This window comes from Scleropages formosus, chromosome 16 (assembly GCF_900964775.1).
Source record: "Scleropages formosus chromosome 16, fSclFor1.1, whole genome shotgun sequence".
NCBI lineage: Eukaryota > Metazoa > Chordata > Actinopteri > Osteoglossiformes > Osteoglossidae > Scleropages > Scleropages formosus.
In genome coordinates this window covers 19,529,159-19,549,181 of record NC_041821.1, presented here as the reverse complement: position 1 = coordinate 19,549,181, position 20,023 = coordinate 19,529,159, and the positions used below count along the sequence as shown (strand labels likewise).

The following is a 20,023-nucleotide window of genomic DNA, read 5'->3' as shown; positions in this document are numbered from 1 at the left end:
AGCACCCTTAATTTCAAATTGTGATACTGTGTTTTCTTCTAATCCTTGAACAAGCTTTAGTGTGGCTTTATTGATGCTTTTTTTTGTCCCTCACAATGATATTTTACCTCTAATTTCAGTAGGATGGAGTGCAGAAGACGACAATGTGAAGAGCTGGAGACACTGGAATACGAAAGGTATAGCAGTGTCAATCAAATATTGTTAGAGATGAAATGCATACGCTAGCTCTTCATTTATGACCTGTGCAGATAATGTCCTTATTCTGCATTTATGTTACTTTATTTAGCAGATGCTTTTCTCCAAAGCAACTTCCAGTGAACTCTATGTAGTGTTATCAACCCATACCTTATTCACTCAAGATAACTTGCACAGCTAGATTACTAACAATGGGTCATTTATCCATACATCAGTGGAACACAGTCACTCACACTATGGGTGAACCTCAACAGCATGTTTTTTGGACTGTGGGAGGAAACAAGCTCCTGGAGGAAACCCAAGCAGACATGGGGAGAACATTCAAACTCCACACACTCGGCAGGGATCGAACCCACATCCTCACACCAGTTGGGCTCTGTGAGACAGCAGGGTGACCCACTGTGCTACCCAAGCTTTTAGCATCGGTGCTGCCCATTCTGGAGCCATTTTCATACAAAGATTCCATGTTGTGTGAACATGGGAAGTGGTTTTATTTTTCACATATACATGAGACTGTATAATGCCTGTAGTTCTTCATTAAATGGTTAAAGCGCTGCTGGCAAGAGGGCAGTAGAGAAGATAATGAATCAGAGCTGTTTAAAACTGGAGTTGGAGCACCTTCAGCAGGAGATGGAGACTGCACAAGGCAGCAATGGAATGACTTTGTGCTTACAAACAGGAAGAGAGCCTGAAGCTCCACAGCCTAGACCTGAAACATCAGCTGCAGCCCCTGCTGGCCAAGAAGGGATATTATGAGGAGCATAGGATGTTGGGGAAGGCGAAGGAGCAGGAATGCCTGCAGATGGCCTGCCAGATGGCAAAGACCTTCTATGAGCTGGAGGAGTTGGAGAGAGTGGGATGAGTGGTCCAGGACAGTGAAAGTTGAGGGAAGACCACTGGTAGAAGAGAAAGTTGACCTGAAAGAGCAACTGTGTGAGAAGTACTCGGTGGAAGATGTTCTTATGTTCTACATGCAAATCCTAGAGGAAATCCTCAAAATACTTAAGACCAGCCGGGCACAACAAAGTAATACTATTTGGTATACTAAGATGGGCTTTAAAGTGGGACATATGGAAAAGCTTAAAGCTGTGGAAATTGAAATGGTGGAATCCCAGTTCTCTATCAACAAGGAGACCCTGAGGAGCTAGTGCCTGAGCACAACTGTGGAGAATAAACAGTTGAACATAGTGGAAATGTAAACTCAGAGCCAAGAATACCAGAGTTGCCACAGAGCTGTTATGGAGGAGGAACAGCAAAAGCAGCAGGATGGGACAGCTGTGCCACTGAGGTGGGAGCAATACCTGAGGGAAGCAGGGGAGGTGGCAGTGGCCAAGGTCTTGGGCACTTGGTCATCAGTAGTAACTCCACCACTCAGTTGGGGATCCTGGAGCAGATTTGGCTGCCATCTGCTGTTCATCATGCTTGGGGCCTGCAGACAAAGCTCAAGGCCCTGTATGGGACTCTGGAGCAAGATCAGGAAAGGTCATTGAAGAGTGAAGGTTAAAGGGTAGAAACTGTTAGGACTAAAGGCAAAGTTGGCCTTTGTCCATTTTCAGCTTCATTATGTTTTCTCTATACTTCTAACTGCTGATGGGGCAAAAGTGTGATTCACATAACTGATAAATTGCAGATAAGGAACTGTTGAAAACCTGTGGAAATATTAAGAAATTAAGACCAATTATCTGTGAATTCTGTGGTTAAGACAAGATTTGTCCTATATTAACGAAGATGTATTACAGCTTCTTAATGTCTATCCCCATAATGTTTGTAGCCATTTAATTTTGTAAAGATACGGGCTATGAATAAAACTCTTTAACTGATCTATATTTTTTAAGCCACATGAAAATTTAACATTGATCAGTTTCTAGTGTTCAAATTGCTTTAATTCCATTTAACTTATGCTAAGCTGTGTTTACGCTTGGGGGAATTTGTATTTGCATGCAAATACACTTACTGGAATAACACAGATCTATTTGACTTTCACTGGTCTTAGTTTTGCAGTTGCACATCATGATTCAATTTGTTTCTCCTTCAGCTAGTAAAACAGTAATTTTAGCTAATTATAACCCATTTATGTAATTGTAGCAAGCAGAAAAATTCAGCAGAATTTAAGGTGACTTATTTTTTGTGTATCCATGCAGAATGAAAAACAAAATTATGCAAGAGAGCACAATATCACAGCCTGGAGGTGCATGAACAAGTAAAATCTCCCTTGTCTCCTTTTCTGTCTCTTTTTCCTTCCTTGGCCCCCCACTGCTCCCTAGACTGGAGCATGAGATATATCGGTCGAAGCAGAAGATGTGTGACTGCAGGGGTGGCAGGAGGGGTTGCCCCCTGGGAGCGTGGGAGACATCAGGTCACAGCAGCCCTGCAATCGGTCCCAAATCATGTGTGGCTGGGCTGTCTTCATTTGCAAACGACAGGTAAATCATACTGCACAGAATCCCTTGTGTAGGGCTCTGGCAGTCAAGGGAGCAGAAAACGACAAGCTTGCAGAATCAAAATGGGGACTTGTCTAATATTGTGTATAACTGAAGTTCTGGGGAAAGGAAAAACTACATTACTCAACACAATGTCTCTTTTCCTTTCAATTAAATTGGTCTTTTCCACAAATCCTTTTTAGGAGATCATTGTCAATTTCACACCTAGTTGAGTGCCTTTAATCTCATACAAAGAGCCAGGCTGTTTGATATTCATAATATATTTAACTTTTGGAGCATGAACAGTTTAGCCTTTTTGTGCTTGGAACCTCATTTATGTTTTACCACCCCTGTTAATTGGAACTGCTTTGGAAAACAAAGGGTCTTGCAGCATTTCTTTGAATACGAATATAATTGCTTTACTTCATGTAAAGAGCACTAAGATCGATAGTGTTTTTTACACTAACAGAATTACAGATGTTACTCTTCTGCTGCTTTATGGTTTACAGAAAATACTTTTCTTTCCTGGATCAGGCTACTTTCATACATTGAGGGTGTTCCAACAAGATTGCAGAAGCTGGATGAAATGAACACTGACACTAATAGCAAACCATCAGAATGTTTAAAGGTATGTGCAAATGTAATGTAAAAGAATAATGAAATAAAATTCTGGATAGAACACATTTACATTTTAGATTAGCAGCTGTTTTATTAACATACAACTCAGTTAATTTCATAAAATAGTTGCAGATGCATAGTCCTTGAAGCACAGGTTGTCTAATACCACAATTTATTATCAGAAGCAACAGGAAGCATAAAGGTAATTGTGACAGATAATGTGTTTGTTTATGGAGCAAATACGAGCTCATGAGAAAATTGGGTCTGAAGTAGATTTTGAGACCCTTGTTGAATTTTGAGTGATTTGGCGATTCTACGGGGCGCAGGGAGCTGATTCCACTGCATCGGAGCCTTAAACCTTTTGGCTTTTGATATTAATCCTCATGTGTGGGACTACCAAGAGGCCAGGAGGAGAAGAGTGTAGAGTTCTTTCTGGAATGTAGAGGGTTATCAGGTCCTGCAGACATCAGGATGCAGTCTTCATAGTCTCATAAGGTATGAGCAAAGTCTTGAACTTGACATGGGTAGATACTGGAAACCAGTGGAGACAGACAAAGAGGGGACGTGCACAGGAACACTAAGGCAGGTCAAATAGATCTTGTGCAGCAGCTTCCTGGATCAGTTCTAGAGGCTTAATGGCAGAGGGTAGAAGACTACAGACATTAGTAGAAGTGGGATGTCACAATGGCCTGTACCAGGAGCTGTATAAAGTATGAGAGATACATGGGTCCTGCATGGGATATTCAGGAGGTATCTACAGTTATGGCTTCAGTTTGGATTAGTCTGGACAGGGAGGATGGACCTACTAGGGGATGGAGAATCTCAGTCTTGAAAATGTTGTCTGTGGTCATTAAAGCAGAAATTACCTCCATAAGCCTGCTATGGTGTGATGCAAGAGGATTTCTCCATGGCGGCTAGGAGAAAAAAAAAAAAAAGAGTGGAGCATGGCTATGTAGTGATAGTCCACAAGATGCATTGCAGATTTACATTTTTTTTTTTTTTTTGTTTAGATGATGCTTTTCTCCAAAGGAACTTACTATGCTACCTACAACTATTTACCCATTTGGCAAATTTTTGCTGGAACAATTTAGGGCAGTACAGCTAGAGGAGAGATACAAACTTGCAACCATTGGGTCCAAAGGCAGCAGCTTTAACCACTATGCTAGTGGCTGAGATTTTTATGGGATGACTTGGTTAACAATCAGGATTGGCTGAGCAGTTGGGGAAATTAGTCTCCACCTGGAAATTTAGTTGAAGTTTTTTTTTTTTTAAGTGGGGGGGGGGGAGGGGAATTTGGTTTTATAGATTTATTTGCAATTATAACAGAACCTCACCAGTGAATAAATTAATTGAGACATTTGAGAAATGTGGCTTTTACAAAGTGGCTTTTGATTTATGATCAAATCAAGTTATGAATGGAGTTTGCTCACAATTGTCTTTAATGTATGATAAGCTGCTGTGGTGTTGAATTAATTGATTGTTGTCTGTAAGAGGTACAAACTTCATCTTCCCTCTTCACAAATCTGCAAGAATGGTACAATTCCACGACTGTTGGTAAAGACTGAAGATAAAGCAATCTTAAAAGAAAACAGATTTCACATTTGGCAGGTGGCTTTTTTAAAGTTTTTCTTCCATTTTACAGGAGGATGAGAAGTCAGTCTGTGACACTAACCCTCTTAAACTGACAGATGAGGTAAGAGGACATGACTCACCTGTTACATGAATTTGACACATTACCTGCAATTTTCTCAGTCAAAAGTGGAAGGAATCAAGAAAAGACTGTCCTCTCCACACTCGTATGTGGTGTCATTAAGCATGTCACCTTTCTTCAAGAAACAAGCTATTTGTGTGCTTTTTTTTTTTTTTTTTTCCTTTTCTTTCCCTTCTTATTCTTCCCCACTCTCCTGATGTAGACCAGGTTGAGTTTTTTTGGTCTGCTGTTCTACCATTTTTGTAGAGCTAACAATCTCAATGTTATGGAGCGATAATACTTTTTCAGTACTTTTCTAAAACACATCTTTCATTATGAAATAAGGGTCACACAATGTTGAGGTCTTATTTCTGTGGCTGGCAAAACAAAGATTACCTTAGCAAGTAAAACTTTTTGAGCAATGGACCACTTTTATTTATTAAAAGATCTGATACTCACTTTAGGAGTGTTAGGTCTTTTCTGGTAGCGTGTATACATTTGTTAGAAAAGGTTGTCAGAATTTTGCTTACAACTGTTTTCTTAACATCCAACTTTTCTCTGGTGTCACCTGTTGTTTTCTTCTCCTATTACATACTTGAGGCTTCAGTCAGCTTCTTACCAAGCTCAGCACAGTGGGCTTATACTCTGATCTCTATTGCAGTGACTGTAGATGGATTTCAAACTGGGCAGTGGGATGAGTGAGCCTGATCCAGTCAGGGGAGACTATTGCTGCTTTATGGACACATGCAGGGTGCATTGACTCTCAGGTGTCATGTGGATCATCATGTTATGACACCAGATAATTTTACATTAAATATTAATTTACATTTTCTTCATGTTTCTGGGTTGGACCTATAGCTACTGGATAGAATGGACATTTGTGAATATATTAAACAACATCTTTTAGCAATAAAATACATGTTTGGTAATTGGCTTGAAGATGGTTTACTTCAGGAAAGGTGTCAGTTTGTGGACTTTGTATGCTAATTTTTGCACTGACTTCAGTCTTAATTGTTTTGAGTATTTTTATTTTATGTGTGAGCTGATTTCTAATAAATTGTGTACAAGTCCTTTTAGTGCTATAGTTTGAGATTTATTTGAATTGACACTGTTCTCCAAATCGAATTGGAATTTTACCTCGTGATTTATTAATTTGTACAGCGGAGAAGTTTAATTTATTAAAATTGTATATTAACTATATTAAACTGGAGCAATTGGTTTTAAGTACCTTATTCACAGGTATAACAGCAGGAGGTAGGATTCAAACCTAGGTCCTGCAAGATGATAGCTGAAAGAACAGCTCTACCTATCCCAACCTGCAAGGCATATTCAGAACTCTGATAATTGTAAAAGAAAAGTTACTGTGAAACAATCAAGTATACAAAGATTAATGTGATATGCACAAATAAGAATTTAACATTTTATTGCCTTTTGTTTTTTGCAGAATTATGAAGAACTGCCGCATGGCATCCAGTATTTGGAGGCTGTGATTTCAAGTAATGAAATAAGTAGAGTTGATAGAAAGACAGCTGAAGGTTTTGTGAAGAAGCTCTCGCCAGAGGAGTCTGACTGTGTTAATCATCTGGAGAAGGGTCACCTTTGCAAGGAAGGAGAAATGCTCAGAACAGCCAAGACAGAAAAAGAAGTGGATGTGTCACCTCATAAATCAGGTAGGCTTGAAATGCCGGCTGAGTCGCCAGCGGAAGAGAAAGGGCATCAGGCATGCCTGCGTAGGGAGCGGGACAGACCAGAAAATGACGTCAGCCAGAGTGCAACGAGTAGCGACGGAAGTGGCAGTAACCTAAGCAAAAGTCAAAGTGGCACAAATGCACATCCACTTACTGGGAACATGGATGAGGAGCTGTGCGGGGTCACCCTTCTGCTCCTGCTCTCAGCTTCTCAGGCAGATGGAGGAACTGCTGCCAACAGGACAGAGGTCCAGGAGACCTCTGAGGTGCCCCTGCCAGGCCAAAGCCTGCCAAGGAGCCCATTAGTAGAAATGGCTGTCGAGGGCCAACTTAGTGATGCTGGAATGCGCAAAGTATCCACCAAGGGCCTTGTGGAGCCAGGACAGGAAGCAGTATCAGAACATAAAATTGTACAACAGTACAGTGGGGATGACCAGAACAAAAGCTGTGACTACAAGCTGGCCAGAAGGCTCTCTTGCCTCTTCCAAGGTGCCGGCAGTCACCTACGCACAACCAAGCGGGTCATCCGTCAGATTGTAAAGAAGACTCATTTTCACAGCTGGTACAAACAGATGTATATGATTGTGAAGCATCTTTCACTTTGTCAAAATATACATCTCAAAGTGACTATCAAATCAGATGTCTGGGGAACTGTGCAGCTGCCAGATACACTCAGAAATTTCCAGAATTATATTAAACATCAGAGTCTTCTGCAACCAGCTCAGACCATGGCATGGTCCCATAAGAGCTCTCTTACTATTAGCAAGGATGTTCAGTTTTTTTGTCAGAAGCTAGTGCAATTTCCTCTTTGTCTTCACAAGCTGCAGTCTCTAACTCCCCAAAAATTGTTGGCTTGCTTGGGCCATCTCATACCAGATACCATTCCTAATTCTCAGATGCTTTTGGGTGTTTACTGGCTTCACTTTGCTAACAGCCATCAGCCTGCTCCACAGCCTGGCTGTGTGCTTTTATTTGAATCCATCATATATGCAATATTCCATGATCGTGACCTTCAGGGAGATGAGAAGGGCCTGGCTGTGTTCCACCAGCTCCAGTTGCAGCGTATCAGGGAGGTCCACGTGGGCTTTGCCGGGCAGCACGTCAGGGTGCTGGGTACCACAGAGCACACCATTTTTACTATGTATACATACAGCAAGCAGTTGACACAGGGGCTATGCCAAGCCCTGCTGAGGGGGCTGTCTCCAGAGGCTGAGGAGCTTTCAAGGAGGCACCCACTTCTCCAAGGAGACCTTATGGAGCTCTCACTTAACTGGAAAGCTTACATACCTGACCTCTGCCTAAACAGCAGGCTGCGACTGAGCTCACAGTTCAAAAGGGCCCTAGCGGACCTTGTTTACTTTCTCCATGGTAATATGAAGGAAAAGCCATCTCTAGCGGATGTGCACCTCCTTCTCTACACCAGCGTGAGAGTCAAGGTGAGTCCCCACCCACGGCCACACGCCATCTCATGGCTCCTCCTCACAGATACCCATGTGGGGCTGGTGCAGGAGGATGGTGTGTTTCATCCTACACCACGTTCCATCACCCTGATGCCCAAACAAGCCCACTTTGAGCAGGTTGCCCTCCGCGAACTCTTAGACGTCCGATGCGTCTTGGTGGCTGACAGAGACTCCTTCATCACCGTGGATGTAGTCTTCAAGGCCACCAGGGTGAGATACCAGGAGTTCAGACAACTGGGAAAAAATAACATGAGAGCCATACCCTCTCTCTCAGAGTACTATTTATTCCCCTTCTCTGAAGTCTGGGAGTTAACTTTTGGTTGCAGAAAAGAAGCTGCATTTGTTATTAATCACCTCTCCATGGTCTGATGGCTTCAAATTTTTTGTGATGGCAGCTGAAAAGTTTTGAGAAAAATATAAAGTGGATATAATATTATATATTTTTTTTTTATAAATCTTAAGCACTAACAATTTGATACATATCAGTGCAAAACAAACTAAAGCACTTTTTCATCTTTCAGTTTTAGTTACTTCTGGTTACGTTATATGACAGCATTGAATAGCTAAAATTCTTTATTTTGTGCCATTTTAAAGGGTTTAATATATCGTGCTGAACATTGCGCTTCCTTGTATGTTTTGACACTTTGCAGCATAATAAATGTTTTCTGTTGATGCAATATCCAGTTTCTAGCTTTCAAAATCGGATTTAAGGGTTGATACTGAAAATTGAAGGCAATTTGTGGTTAAGTCTTCACAGCAACACATTATATTGAAGTCATATTCTTTTGCTATGCCTTTATACAAATTGAGTTGAATCCTCTTTGGCTGGTCCTTATTTTCCCGTTTCGCTTATCGTAGTCTTTGCATCACTGAGATCATTAAGCGTATTTATTACACACTTTCTGTTAAATTGTCATACTGTACTCGTACTGAAATGTTTTGCAAATGCCCTGAAGTGGTACAATCAATTGTTTTTAAAATGAAGATATAACATTTCATCCTGACATTTACTGTATTTAAATTGTGATTATTTTTTTTCAAACTAAACATGTTGCGATGAATAATACTAATTGGATTGTAGTGGAAATGTTTAAATTTTTTGAGTCGCTGTACACGACTGTGTTGTGTAAATTTTTATAATTGCAAGTGTATAAACCAATTTAGAAAATCACTTTTGTAAAGTAATATTTTCTTTTTGTTATAGTCCCTTATATATGTTATTCTGTCAACATTAACAATTTGGTTTTAAATGTACTAAATCTGTTAATTTTAATTTTTTTTTTTTTTAATCAGTTAACTTGAACCTAAGCAGCTTCTCTTCAAAATTAAATCTGAGCTAAACTCACTTTAACATTAAATCACTTGAATGGAGGTTTTTTTTTTTTTTTTTTTTTTGTTCTAAATACAATTGGTAGAGTTTGGTCACTTTTTTTATCATCATTGATCAGTTTCCACTAAAATTTGATTGGTACATAAGATACAGCTCATTGCTTGCATTCAGTATCAAATGTATATTGAATATATATGAAATGTATTTAATTCTGAAACATTTGTGTAGGGCCATGGTACTGTAAATGTCTATCAGCATGTGGCATGGTTGTAAGAAGGGGCCGACAATTGCGCGAGTTGCTTGCGAGGGGGGGGTTTATTGGTTGCGGGGCTCACAGGAAAATGGGAGAGGGGGAAACGGGGGTGAAGGGAACTGATGTCTCCTAGGGGTGCTCGGTGGGGAACGTGGAGTTCGGGGTTGCTGTTGCTGTCGCTCTCGGGGTCGTGCTGTCTCACTTCCCGAGGTCGTCTCTCCCGTGATGTCCTCGGACTCACTCCCTTCACTGGTCAAGCCGGGGGAAGAAATAGAAGCGTTGATTACTGTCAGGTGCCGTTGTTCCTTCCCCGGCTCCTCCCCCCCCCCCCCCTTCGGACTGCCCCAGCGTGCTGCAATGGTTTTATGGTGGTTGAATACAAATTAAAAAATACTAATGTGCAATGTTATTAAAACATGCAACTTTATGACAGCAATTGTCTTGTTTATGAAATTTAAATAAAGGAATACATTTACAGACTATGACTCTTATGGTTTTAAAATGATTTTCCTCTTCAAAGTATTTCTAGCTGTTTCTCTATGTCATCAGATTTGTGATGTAAAGGACATAATGGGAAATATACTTAAATGTATCTTAACTTAATATACTTATCCTGTGCAATTGGCAAAGTCACAAGGTGCCATAGATCAAGTCTGTTGGAAAGGGGTTTACTGCAGACTGGGACTGGGACAGATTTGGCTTCTTGTAACAATATTAATAGCACATTTATGAAATAGCACATCGTTCAGGGGCTGCAGGTATTATAGTTATGTCTTTTACCTTGTCATCTTAGTCTCCTGTTTGAATTGCTGCTCTTACTGAACAACTCTTCATGAAACTACTTTAGTTTTATATACACACCACTCCCTTACTCCGGTTTTGCCACTGGCTCTCCGTTAGAGCCAGGATCCAGTTTAAGACCCACAACCTAACCTACAGGTCCCAGCATGGTTTGGCCCCTCACTGCCTCCCGACTTTAATTTCTTCTTACTCTCGGTGTTCCTTCCTCTCTGCCTTTCTCTTCTGTCTTGGCACCCTTTGCCCAAGCACGCACAGAAGGAATGCTAGTCTTTTCTAGCAGAAGTTGTGGAGTGACCTCCCACTCGACATCACATCAGCTGCCAGTCTTCTGACCTGCTGGCTCCTGAAGATGCATCTCTTCACTTGCTATCTTGGAACTGTCAAATCATCTGTTACTCATGATCTTTCCCGCAGTATTTCATTGTGTTCTTAACCCTTTATTCTTTGCTTGACTTGCTTTTAAGCTATTTAGTTTTTAATTTAATACAGTACATCGCATGAGTAGCTGCATAAAACTTTATTCGAATGTCGACAATTCCTAGTCACCTTCCTAGATATATATCTATTTATTATTTACGTTAAATTACGGGAGTAGCTGCATGATGGTTTATCTGTTGTTAAGCATTATCTCAAAGTTATAGAGCATGAACATTTATACCTTGCATGAACTTGAGATCATGGGAGAAGTGAGTGTTAAGACCCTTTCTAAATGTAGACAGAGATTCAGCAGTTCTGAGTGAGGGGGGGAAGTCCTTCCACCACTTTGGTGCCAGAATCGAAAGCCTTTGTGTTTTTGCTTTTGTACCTTTTGTGCATAGTACCACCAAGTGAGCTGAGGTGGAGAAGCATAGTAGTCAGGTTGGGGTGTAGTGGATAATCATGTCTTGTAGATACCAGGGAGCACTTCCATTGATGCTTTTGTAGGCTATAACCAGAGTCTTGAATTTGATCTGAACAGCCATAGGAAGCCAATGCAGAGAGATGAGTAGAGGAGATACATGGGAACTCTTCAGTGAGTCAAACACGACTCGTGCAGCAACGTTCTGTATCGGCTGTAGGGGTTTGATAGCAGTAGCTGAAAGGCCAGACAGGAGCTGCAGTTGTCCATGTCACCATGGTCTGGGCAAGTAGTTGTGCAGAGTCTGGTTGTTAGATAGGGACAGATTCTGTGGATGTTATGCAGGGTGTATCTGCAGGTCGGGGTTGTGGCTGCGATGTGTTGAGAGAAAGACTTGAATCAGTCATCACTCCCAGACTTATATAGACAAAGACATCCGCTTTGTCCTTTAATTCCTTTTATTCTCCATATAAATAGTGCTAAATGATGATGGACCAGTTGGCTCCTTTCATGGATTGCCAGTGCCTGTTTCTATGCATGTCTTGGGGGGTGGTGCACACATGGAGAAATGTGCGAACTCTTCTCACCCTGAGCAAGACTGAAACTCCACACCTACTGAGCAGCTCAAGAGCTGTGAGACCTAGCTTTGAATCTGGGGGACAGGATGGCACAGCCAGTAGTGTTGTAAGTGTATTTTACCCTTGTATTACTAAAGAGACATATTTAAAATATTATCGTCCTGCTTTACACAGTCTCATGTATGGAAATGAGACTTTTAGGACTGTCATTTGCAGTGATTGTGGCAAGCAGTGGGTCTATTTAATAATTCCCTGGCTACCAGGTCACCGAACCTTTGAGAATTGAGAGTGGACCTCTGGCTCGAGCCGCTTGCCCCGGAGGTGTTCAAACTGCTAACAACTGCAGGTGAACTCCTCTTGCTGTCTCCATTCAGACTGACAGCCATTTGTCATCCCCCCATGTACTGCACTGGCCACTTTTTTCCCCCAGATAAAATCTATACCCCATTATATGGTCCCTGCACTGTGTGAACAGCAGAGTACTTTCTCAAAGTGAAACCTTGCTCTGCTGCTGGCATGGATTTGTTCTTGAGGGGGTAAAAAAAAAAAAAAAAACGCACACAAATCTAATTAGCGGTAAAGCTTAGTCAAACGGGGAGGGAAAGACATTGCATTTGTCCTCTCAGATCCCTTAATGGTAAATTTAAAGTTTTAAAAGCAAATCAAGCTATGTAATGTTTTTCTCTATATAACCTAGAGCAGAGCCATTATATTTTGTAGTTTCCTTATTTCCCTCCTAAACTTGCACTTCCAACAAACTGCAAAAGACAACATAAAGACATACAACTCCTTGGAGCAGATGTAGATTTACACTTTATTTCTATATGCAAGAGAACCACACTTGTTGGTGCTCCTTCATTAGTATGTTTTTTTCAACATTTTCTTGTCTGGATTTAGTACACACACAAACATTGCCTGAAACCACTTGTCCCAAGCAGGGTCGTGGTAAACCGGAGCCTAACCCAGGAACACAGCGTGTAAGGCTGGAGGTGGAGGGGAGACACCCAGGACAGGACACCAGTCTGTTGCAGGGCACCCCAAGCGGGGCTTGAACCCCAGACCCACCGGAGAGCAGGACTGAATCAAACCCGCTGCACCACCATGCCCCCCTCTGGATTTAGTACTTTCCTTTAAAACAAACGCCCCAGATTTAATCCTTATAATTATATTAATTGGCAGGACAGATTTCCAATATTTAACACAGGATGATGATGTGATGATCTGCTGACATATAACCCTGTTGACACACAAACTATGGTCTCATCTAGTTTCCACGAATTTTAAACCTCCAGCAATCCTTCACTCTAACTGTGCACATAACACTCTGTATTCCTGCCTGGAGCCCTTTTCAGTATAACTAGCACACCAATATACCGAGCTAAAGTGCAAGCTATTTCACAACATATCTTAGAAAAATGATAAATTGACTTAGTATTCAAATGTTTCTTCCATTTTATTTCTTTTTAATGAAACGCAGTTTGCAAGAGCTATTGCTTTTTAATCCCGGCCCGTGATGGAATGCATCTTTGCAATGTTGTAGCTGTGCCCACAGGGGAGCACTCCAGACCTTGCTTTTGTTTAAAATTAGATCGAGATGCTTCTCAGTGTTATATAGATGTTTTTTAGGTGCCAAGTCAGGGGTGCAAAGCTGAGGTCTTCCAGGAGTGGTATCTTACATATTTCCAAAAATGAGTTTTAATTAGTGCGGCTTTGACACTTGAATCATCAGGTGAGGTGACTTAACTACCAAGTTTAGTACTTCAATATCACAATTAACAGACAGGGGAAAAAAGAATAAAAAAAAACCTGCAGCCTGGCTGAACTTGTGTATCACCCTATATACAGAGAGAGAGAGAGTAACTGAGCAACATGCCCAACATAAATAACTCAATAAAAAAAAAAAAAAAACTGCACAACTTTCTTACTTGAGAAATATTGAGCACTATTTCCGTATAAAAGCCCTAATTACTTATTTTGAATACCATGTTCACTTAATTAGTACTTGTGACATTTACTTTGTTTTATATACAGCAAATTTTTCTATTGCATTTAAATCAGAGTTTATGTAATGATGATGATGAAAACTGAAATATTTGAAAAAAGGTTTTATTTTTCACAATATTATTGTGACAGAAGGGGCTGTGTATGAAAACCTGTACTTTAACATATCAGGTTACAATATTTACTATACTTTCAGTAGTAAATGGCCTCTAAGATTACTTCACTGCTCTCCTTTCAGTACGAACAGCACATCCATATGCCAGCTCACCACTTAGCTAACACACACACACACACACACACACACACACACACACACACACACACACACACACACACACACACACACACACACACACACACACACACACACACACACCAATGTAGTGCCCCGGGGAGCTGCATGGTAAGAACCGCATTTCCAGTGCCAAAAACAATGATCCTATTGCACGGCCAGTTGATCAAGGTCCCTAAGGCTATTCAATTTTATAATTATGGAAGCGGCATAGATACGAATCAGAGATTAGAGTAGATATTTATTTGCTATATATTAAGGGCTTGATTCCCTTCAACAGCGGTTCAATGTAACCTTGAATGCATATTTACTGCACTCAGCTGAGGTACTGATCACAGCACTTTTGGGGTGAAAAGCCTAAATATATCTCTGAATACATCGGATATTTAAAATTGCACCTGATATGCTGAAATTCACTAGCATGTGTGATAACTTTATATTTACATCACATGAATATCCAGGCTGGTAAAAGAAGGGTTCGTGAGTTGATAGTGTTACTTCTGACCTTTGAAAATGTGTACCCTTAAGAAGTACGCTTATACTTGTACAGAACATCACCAATTTAGATGCCTATGAAATCCGTGCTTTTGTCATATTTGCTTTAATAGCTACAATAAAATAGATGATGGTGTTAACTGAAACTTTATGTGATACATTTCCATAATAAAATTACCTTTCATTTAATTCCCTATATTCCAGTGGAGAATTGTATTGTTTAGCTAACAGTTATTCAGTCTGTACTGATATAGATATGTGTATGTCTATGTATGTATGTATATATCTACGTATGTGTTGCCAAAGCAGCTCAGATTAAGCCAATTTCTATAAAACCTTATATTTTCCATCAATTATTCATTCTTAACCGCTTTGTAACATTCAGCTTTGTTTTAACACTGGGATCTGGTCAACCACAAGACACACTGAAATCTAGATCCACAATTTACCAGTAATCTTATTGCATCCATTCATAAGATAATACATTTATTTTTTTATTTATTTATTTATTTTAATTGCGCAACGAAGACTTCGACTCAAACTCATGCTGCAGCAGAAACTTTCTTGACACTTCCCTTCCTCTGCCTAGCTGTAATAGCCTGGTATTAATCAAGCCGCAGGAACTACATGTTACTGCAGGCGTCTTAGCATTATTAATTGAGCAGAAAATCCATAATTAGTTTGGATCTATTTCTTTGGGGTTTGAGCTCCATATGTTGTAGATAATGTAGCACTGAGAGCCTGTCTGACCTGAGGGGGAAACCTTTCTGAAATACGTTGTAGAACAAAGGACCTCTGAAAGTACATTGCCTTCTTATGTAGGTGAGGCAATTAGTTCACCTGATTATTCTAATTAGTTTCTCAATATAATCCCCAGCTAAATACCTCTAACTTCTGTGATATAAAAATGAACTCTTTTTTTTTTTTTTTTTTTTTTTTTATACCACTTTTGGCATTTTGGACATGCACTGGATGCAGGATGAGAAATAAGTTGTTGGATAATTAGTGAAACATTGGCTGTATAATTAAGCCCAATTTTTTGCACCTCAATGAGTAGTGGAAATCTATCGCTTTTGCACCCAGAGTGTGTGATCACATGTGCCTGTAAGCGTGTTTAGATGTGTCAACAGTGAGTGAAGGTAATGAAAAAAGGGATTATTGTTTCTAGGCTGAACTGGTGGCAGTTTTTTAGCTCATGGACTGATAGCACTTTAAAATTCATTTTGTCCAGTGAGACAGTGTGGACCCCCCTTTGGTGACTGCTCGCTGTGATCTGGCCTTTCAGTGTCTCACTAGCATCTAGTTCTTATATCAGGTGGTTTCTGTATACAACTAGATGCTAACGTAATCTCACTGGTAATATGTCACGTAGTGTTGCTATAAGGATGCCACATCTCTGCATTGACCAGTATTTTCTTGGTGACATACACACTCACACTCACTCACACAGTGTCTGAACCATACGGGGTCGGAGGGAGCCGGAGCCTAACCCAGCAACACAGGGCGTAAGGCCAGAGGGGGAGGGGACACACCCAGGACGGGACGCCAGTCCGTCGCAAAGCACCCCAAGCGGGACTTGAACCCCAGATCCACCAGAGAGCAGGACCCCGTCCAACCCACTGCACCCTTGGTGACGTATTTATTACCAAAGAAATACTTTTTACTGCTTTTGTGCATCGATGAAACTATCACAATAAAGAATAAGATGTAGTGAAATTAGAATCAGAATCCCTTAAGTAGAATTATCATATTCATCACTTCTAAATTTGAAGGCATGCCTTGACCTCCAAAATGTTCTAATATGTCTTCACTCCACTCTATTAGCTTTCCGAGGCTGCTCGTATCAACTTCAAGAGTTTGGTTCAAGTCAACAACACGATGAAGAGAATGGCATCACTTTATCTGGAGTACTTTATATGACATTACGCCTCACACGACCATCATCCACGAGTCACCACGGTGAAGTCCTTCAGGTTCCTGGGGTTGCATTATATTGTATCATTTATATCCCTGGACTTCAAATAGAAAGACAACATCAGCTCCCTTGTAAAGGAGGTAAAACTGTACATTTAGTTTCCAAGACAGCTGAAAAATTCAACATACACAATGCTAATCCGGTTCTACACCGCCATCATAGAGTCCATCCTTTCCTCATCCGTAACTGACAGGTTTATGGGAACTAACACATGTTACTAGGCCAGAATACAAATACTTGCCAAGCCTTCAATACTGGTATAAACCTCTATAATTCCAAGACCAGAAAGTGTGATCATTGCAAGATCATTGTTGACCTTCCCACCCTGGCCATCACATCTTTCATGCCCCTTTTTCTGAGAAGATATACAGAGCAACAGGGACTAAAACAACAAAGGGAAAAAATAACTTATTCTTCCTTTAAGCAGCGTCACATATCAACCTTGGAGGTGCAATTATAATCCATATCCACACTTGAATGGACATTAAGATCTCACTGCTGGCATTCGGCTATAAACTAATTAAATGCAACTGAAATTTACATTTGGACATGGGGTATAGCCTAAAATATTTTATTAATGTTGCCAAGTACACCTACCAACCAACCAATTACAAGAACCGCTTGTCCTGGGCGGGGACACAATGAGCTGAAGGGGTGAGGACATACTTTGACGCCAGTCCATCACAGGGCTGCAATTAGTTACCCAGGCACACAACCACTAGGTACTGGAGCAATTGCAGGGCAAGCACCTTGCTCAAGGGCACTACAGCCGGAGATCGAACCGACATCCTTTGGAGCCAAAGGCAGCCCTTCGAACCCCAGCGTCACCAGCCACCCCCGAGTACACCTATTTATGTTTAAGCTTGCTATTTCCACCATTATACTCTTATGACTTAAATACGCTCATACACATCCCTGTAAGTAATTGTTCAGTTCTGTGTGTACTCTTTAGATACTATTTATTTATTACATATTCTTCAAAATTTGTTACAAGATGGCTACTCTAGCTTTCTGATGCCGTTTATGTTGAATGTGTCTGAGGGAGCATCTATCATGTCAAAACTGATTCCGTGTGCAAACATACTTGACCAACAAAGCTATGTATGTTTGGATTATTTATCTCTCTCACAAGGAGTCAGAAATAGAAATAACTGCTTTTTGCAACTGGCTTTTGTGTAGTTGAAAAGAGTAGCACTTGGTTTAATCCCTCTTCAGTCTACATATCCGGAGAACATTGAGAAGCTAATGTAGATGTACATGTAGGTAAATATTTAAACTTATGAGCTCTGACACTGGTTTAAATAACCAGTAAAAGAGAAGTACAGCACAATTAAGCTGCACTTGATGATGGTATGAGTATCAGAAGCACTTATTGATTGTATTCTAGAATCATGTGTCTGCATCCAAATCACTCCTTCCGTTGATGTAATGCATTCATTTTATTTTTCTCCGAGATGTATGTCGCTTTGAAAAAAAGCTTCTGGTAAATGAATACAGTAAATGTAAATTTAAATGAATTTAAGGCTCTGTTGAGTACACTTTTGTGTCTATGTGGAAAAAGTATGTATTTTAACATTCATATTTAAAGATCTGAGAAGTTTTGTTAGTGAGAACTGAAAATGAAATTGAGCAGCAGGTGAACTTCTGCAGCCAATCTTAAGAACTGTCTCTATGGCTGTCATTCAGGAATACTCATTAATAAACGCAGTCTATTAATTGCACAAAGCTGCAATTTTGACTTCAATATGTCTCCAAAATGAGTTAATCCTGATGAATCGGTGATAGAAAAATTGAGTCTATTCAGACCGCATCAGCACGGTCTATATATCCTACTTTCCCCTCATCAAGATAAACATCCATTTCTACTTGAGCTCCTGCCACCCCCCCCCACAACCCCCTCTGCTTTCAAACCCCTGTCAGTAGGGGTGGTGGAGTGTGAATAGGAATGGTTTTTGCACCTCACTCGGGAGTGATGGAGTGATTTGGCCCAAGGAAGAGACGTCGTGGAAAGCCGTGAGCAGCTGCTGCCTGACCTCTCCGTGTACCCACCTCCCATGAGGCGAGGCTACATTTCCCTGTACATCAGCACCATTTGTCAAAAGTGTAATCTCGTGATCTCTTATTCTCTTATTGTAGCTTCCAGCTGTAGAGCAAGAAGCCCCTCAACTCATGAGTGCCACCAAGGAAATTCCCAGTGAACAACAGTAACTTAGAGATATGTTCCTCATCGCTGCACAAGAGGAAGTTAAAATGATGTTGCTTTGTCCTGTTGTATTAAACAAGACAGGCTGGCACTTTGGGTTGCCTAGGTCACCGCTTGGTGGTTATTAAGCAGATGCCAGCTGCAGAAGATGGCAGTAGTGAGCTGTGGAAACAAAACCCCCTGAACATGATCTCCCGTTCCCTCAAGGGGTCTGAGCAAGTCCTCTCAAGCACCTCTCTGTTCTTCTGAATTAAACCGTGGCTTTCTTATATCAAGCTATTCATCGACAATTTAACCTTGTTGGCTTTCAGTGTTACTATCATCAGTTATAGTGTCATGTTGTTAACTCAGAAATTGACATTAACCTCATCTAAAATATATATATATATTTTTTGTCTTCGAGACAATTTCCTATTTCTGTGATTCCTGTCCAAAGTGTTGCTGCCCATTCTAATTGTTTAAAATGCAATCGTAAAGCATAATGACCTAATTCTGTGTTATACCTTTTAACCAACTGTATTACCATTCATCTCACATGTTCCACATTTCTTTTTTGGAATTCATGGTCTATCATATTTACATGAAATGATACCACATCTGCGGGGGCGCGGTGGCGCGGTGGGTTGGACCACGGTCCTGCTTTCCAGTGGGTCTGAGGTTCGAATCCCGCTTGGGGTGCCTTGCGGCGGACTGGCGTCCCGTCCTGGGTGTGTCCCCTTCCCCCTCTGGCCTTACGCCCTGTGTTACCGGGTTGGCTCCGGTTCCCCGTGACCCTGTCTGGGACAAGCGGTTCTGAAAATGTGTGTGTGTGTGTGATACCACATCTTTGCGTGTAAAGTCCTGAGTCTGGCATTTGATATTCTTTATTACTGTATCACCCATTAATTTCTGCGACTGGACGCACCTGGGAAGATATGTGTTCAGGTGCTTGTGGTGGATGCCATGAAACCTTATGGAAATCAGGTAAAAGAAAACTATATTTATGACAGATAAAAGTTGCAGTGGCTCAGATCAGTTGACCAGAATGCGGCTCATGGGCTATTCATCTGCTTTTTGTGTGCTCTCACATACACCGTGATTATTTATTTGGATCAGTCTGGTCCTCCTCCCTACATGTGTACCGTCTTTCACAGGGTTAAGATGAGCCTCCACTGTGGTGTGAGAGTCATTACAGCTAAACACTTCG

The 20,023-nt window shown here is 40.9% G+C and overlaps 1 protein-coding gene across 1 annotated transcript in view; it reads left to right on the top strand.

Annotated features, from left to right (window-relative positions):
* LOC108933606 (uncharacterized) overlaps positions 1 to 18,842 on the top strand; it is a 43,859-nt gene extending 25,017 nt beyond the window's left edge. Inside the window, exons 18-23 of the mRNA XM_018750785.2 lie at positions 120 to 176; positions 2,460 to 2,618; positions 3,150 to 3,243; positions 4,876 to 4,926; positions 6,368 to 8,281; positions 18,771 to 18,842. Of these exons, the coding sequence (XP_018606301.2) occupies positions 120 to 176; positions 2,460 to 2,618; positions 3,150 to 3,243; positions 4,876 to 4,926; positions 6,368 to 8,281; positions 18,771 to 18,842 (2,347 nt within the window). The remainder of the gene's footprint in view (positions 1 to 119; positions 177 to 2,459; positions 2,619 to 3,149; positions 3,244 to 4,875; positions 4,927 to 6,367; positions 8,282 to 18,770) is intronic.
* The last annotated feature ends 1,181 nt before the right edge of the window (positions 18,843 to 20,023 follow it).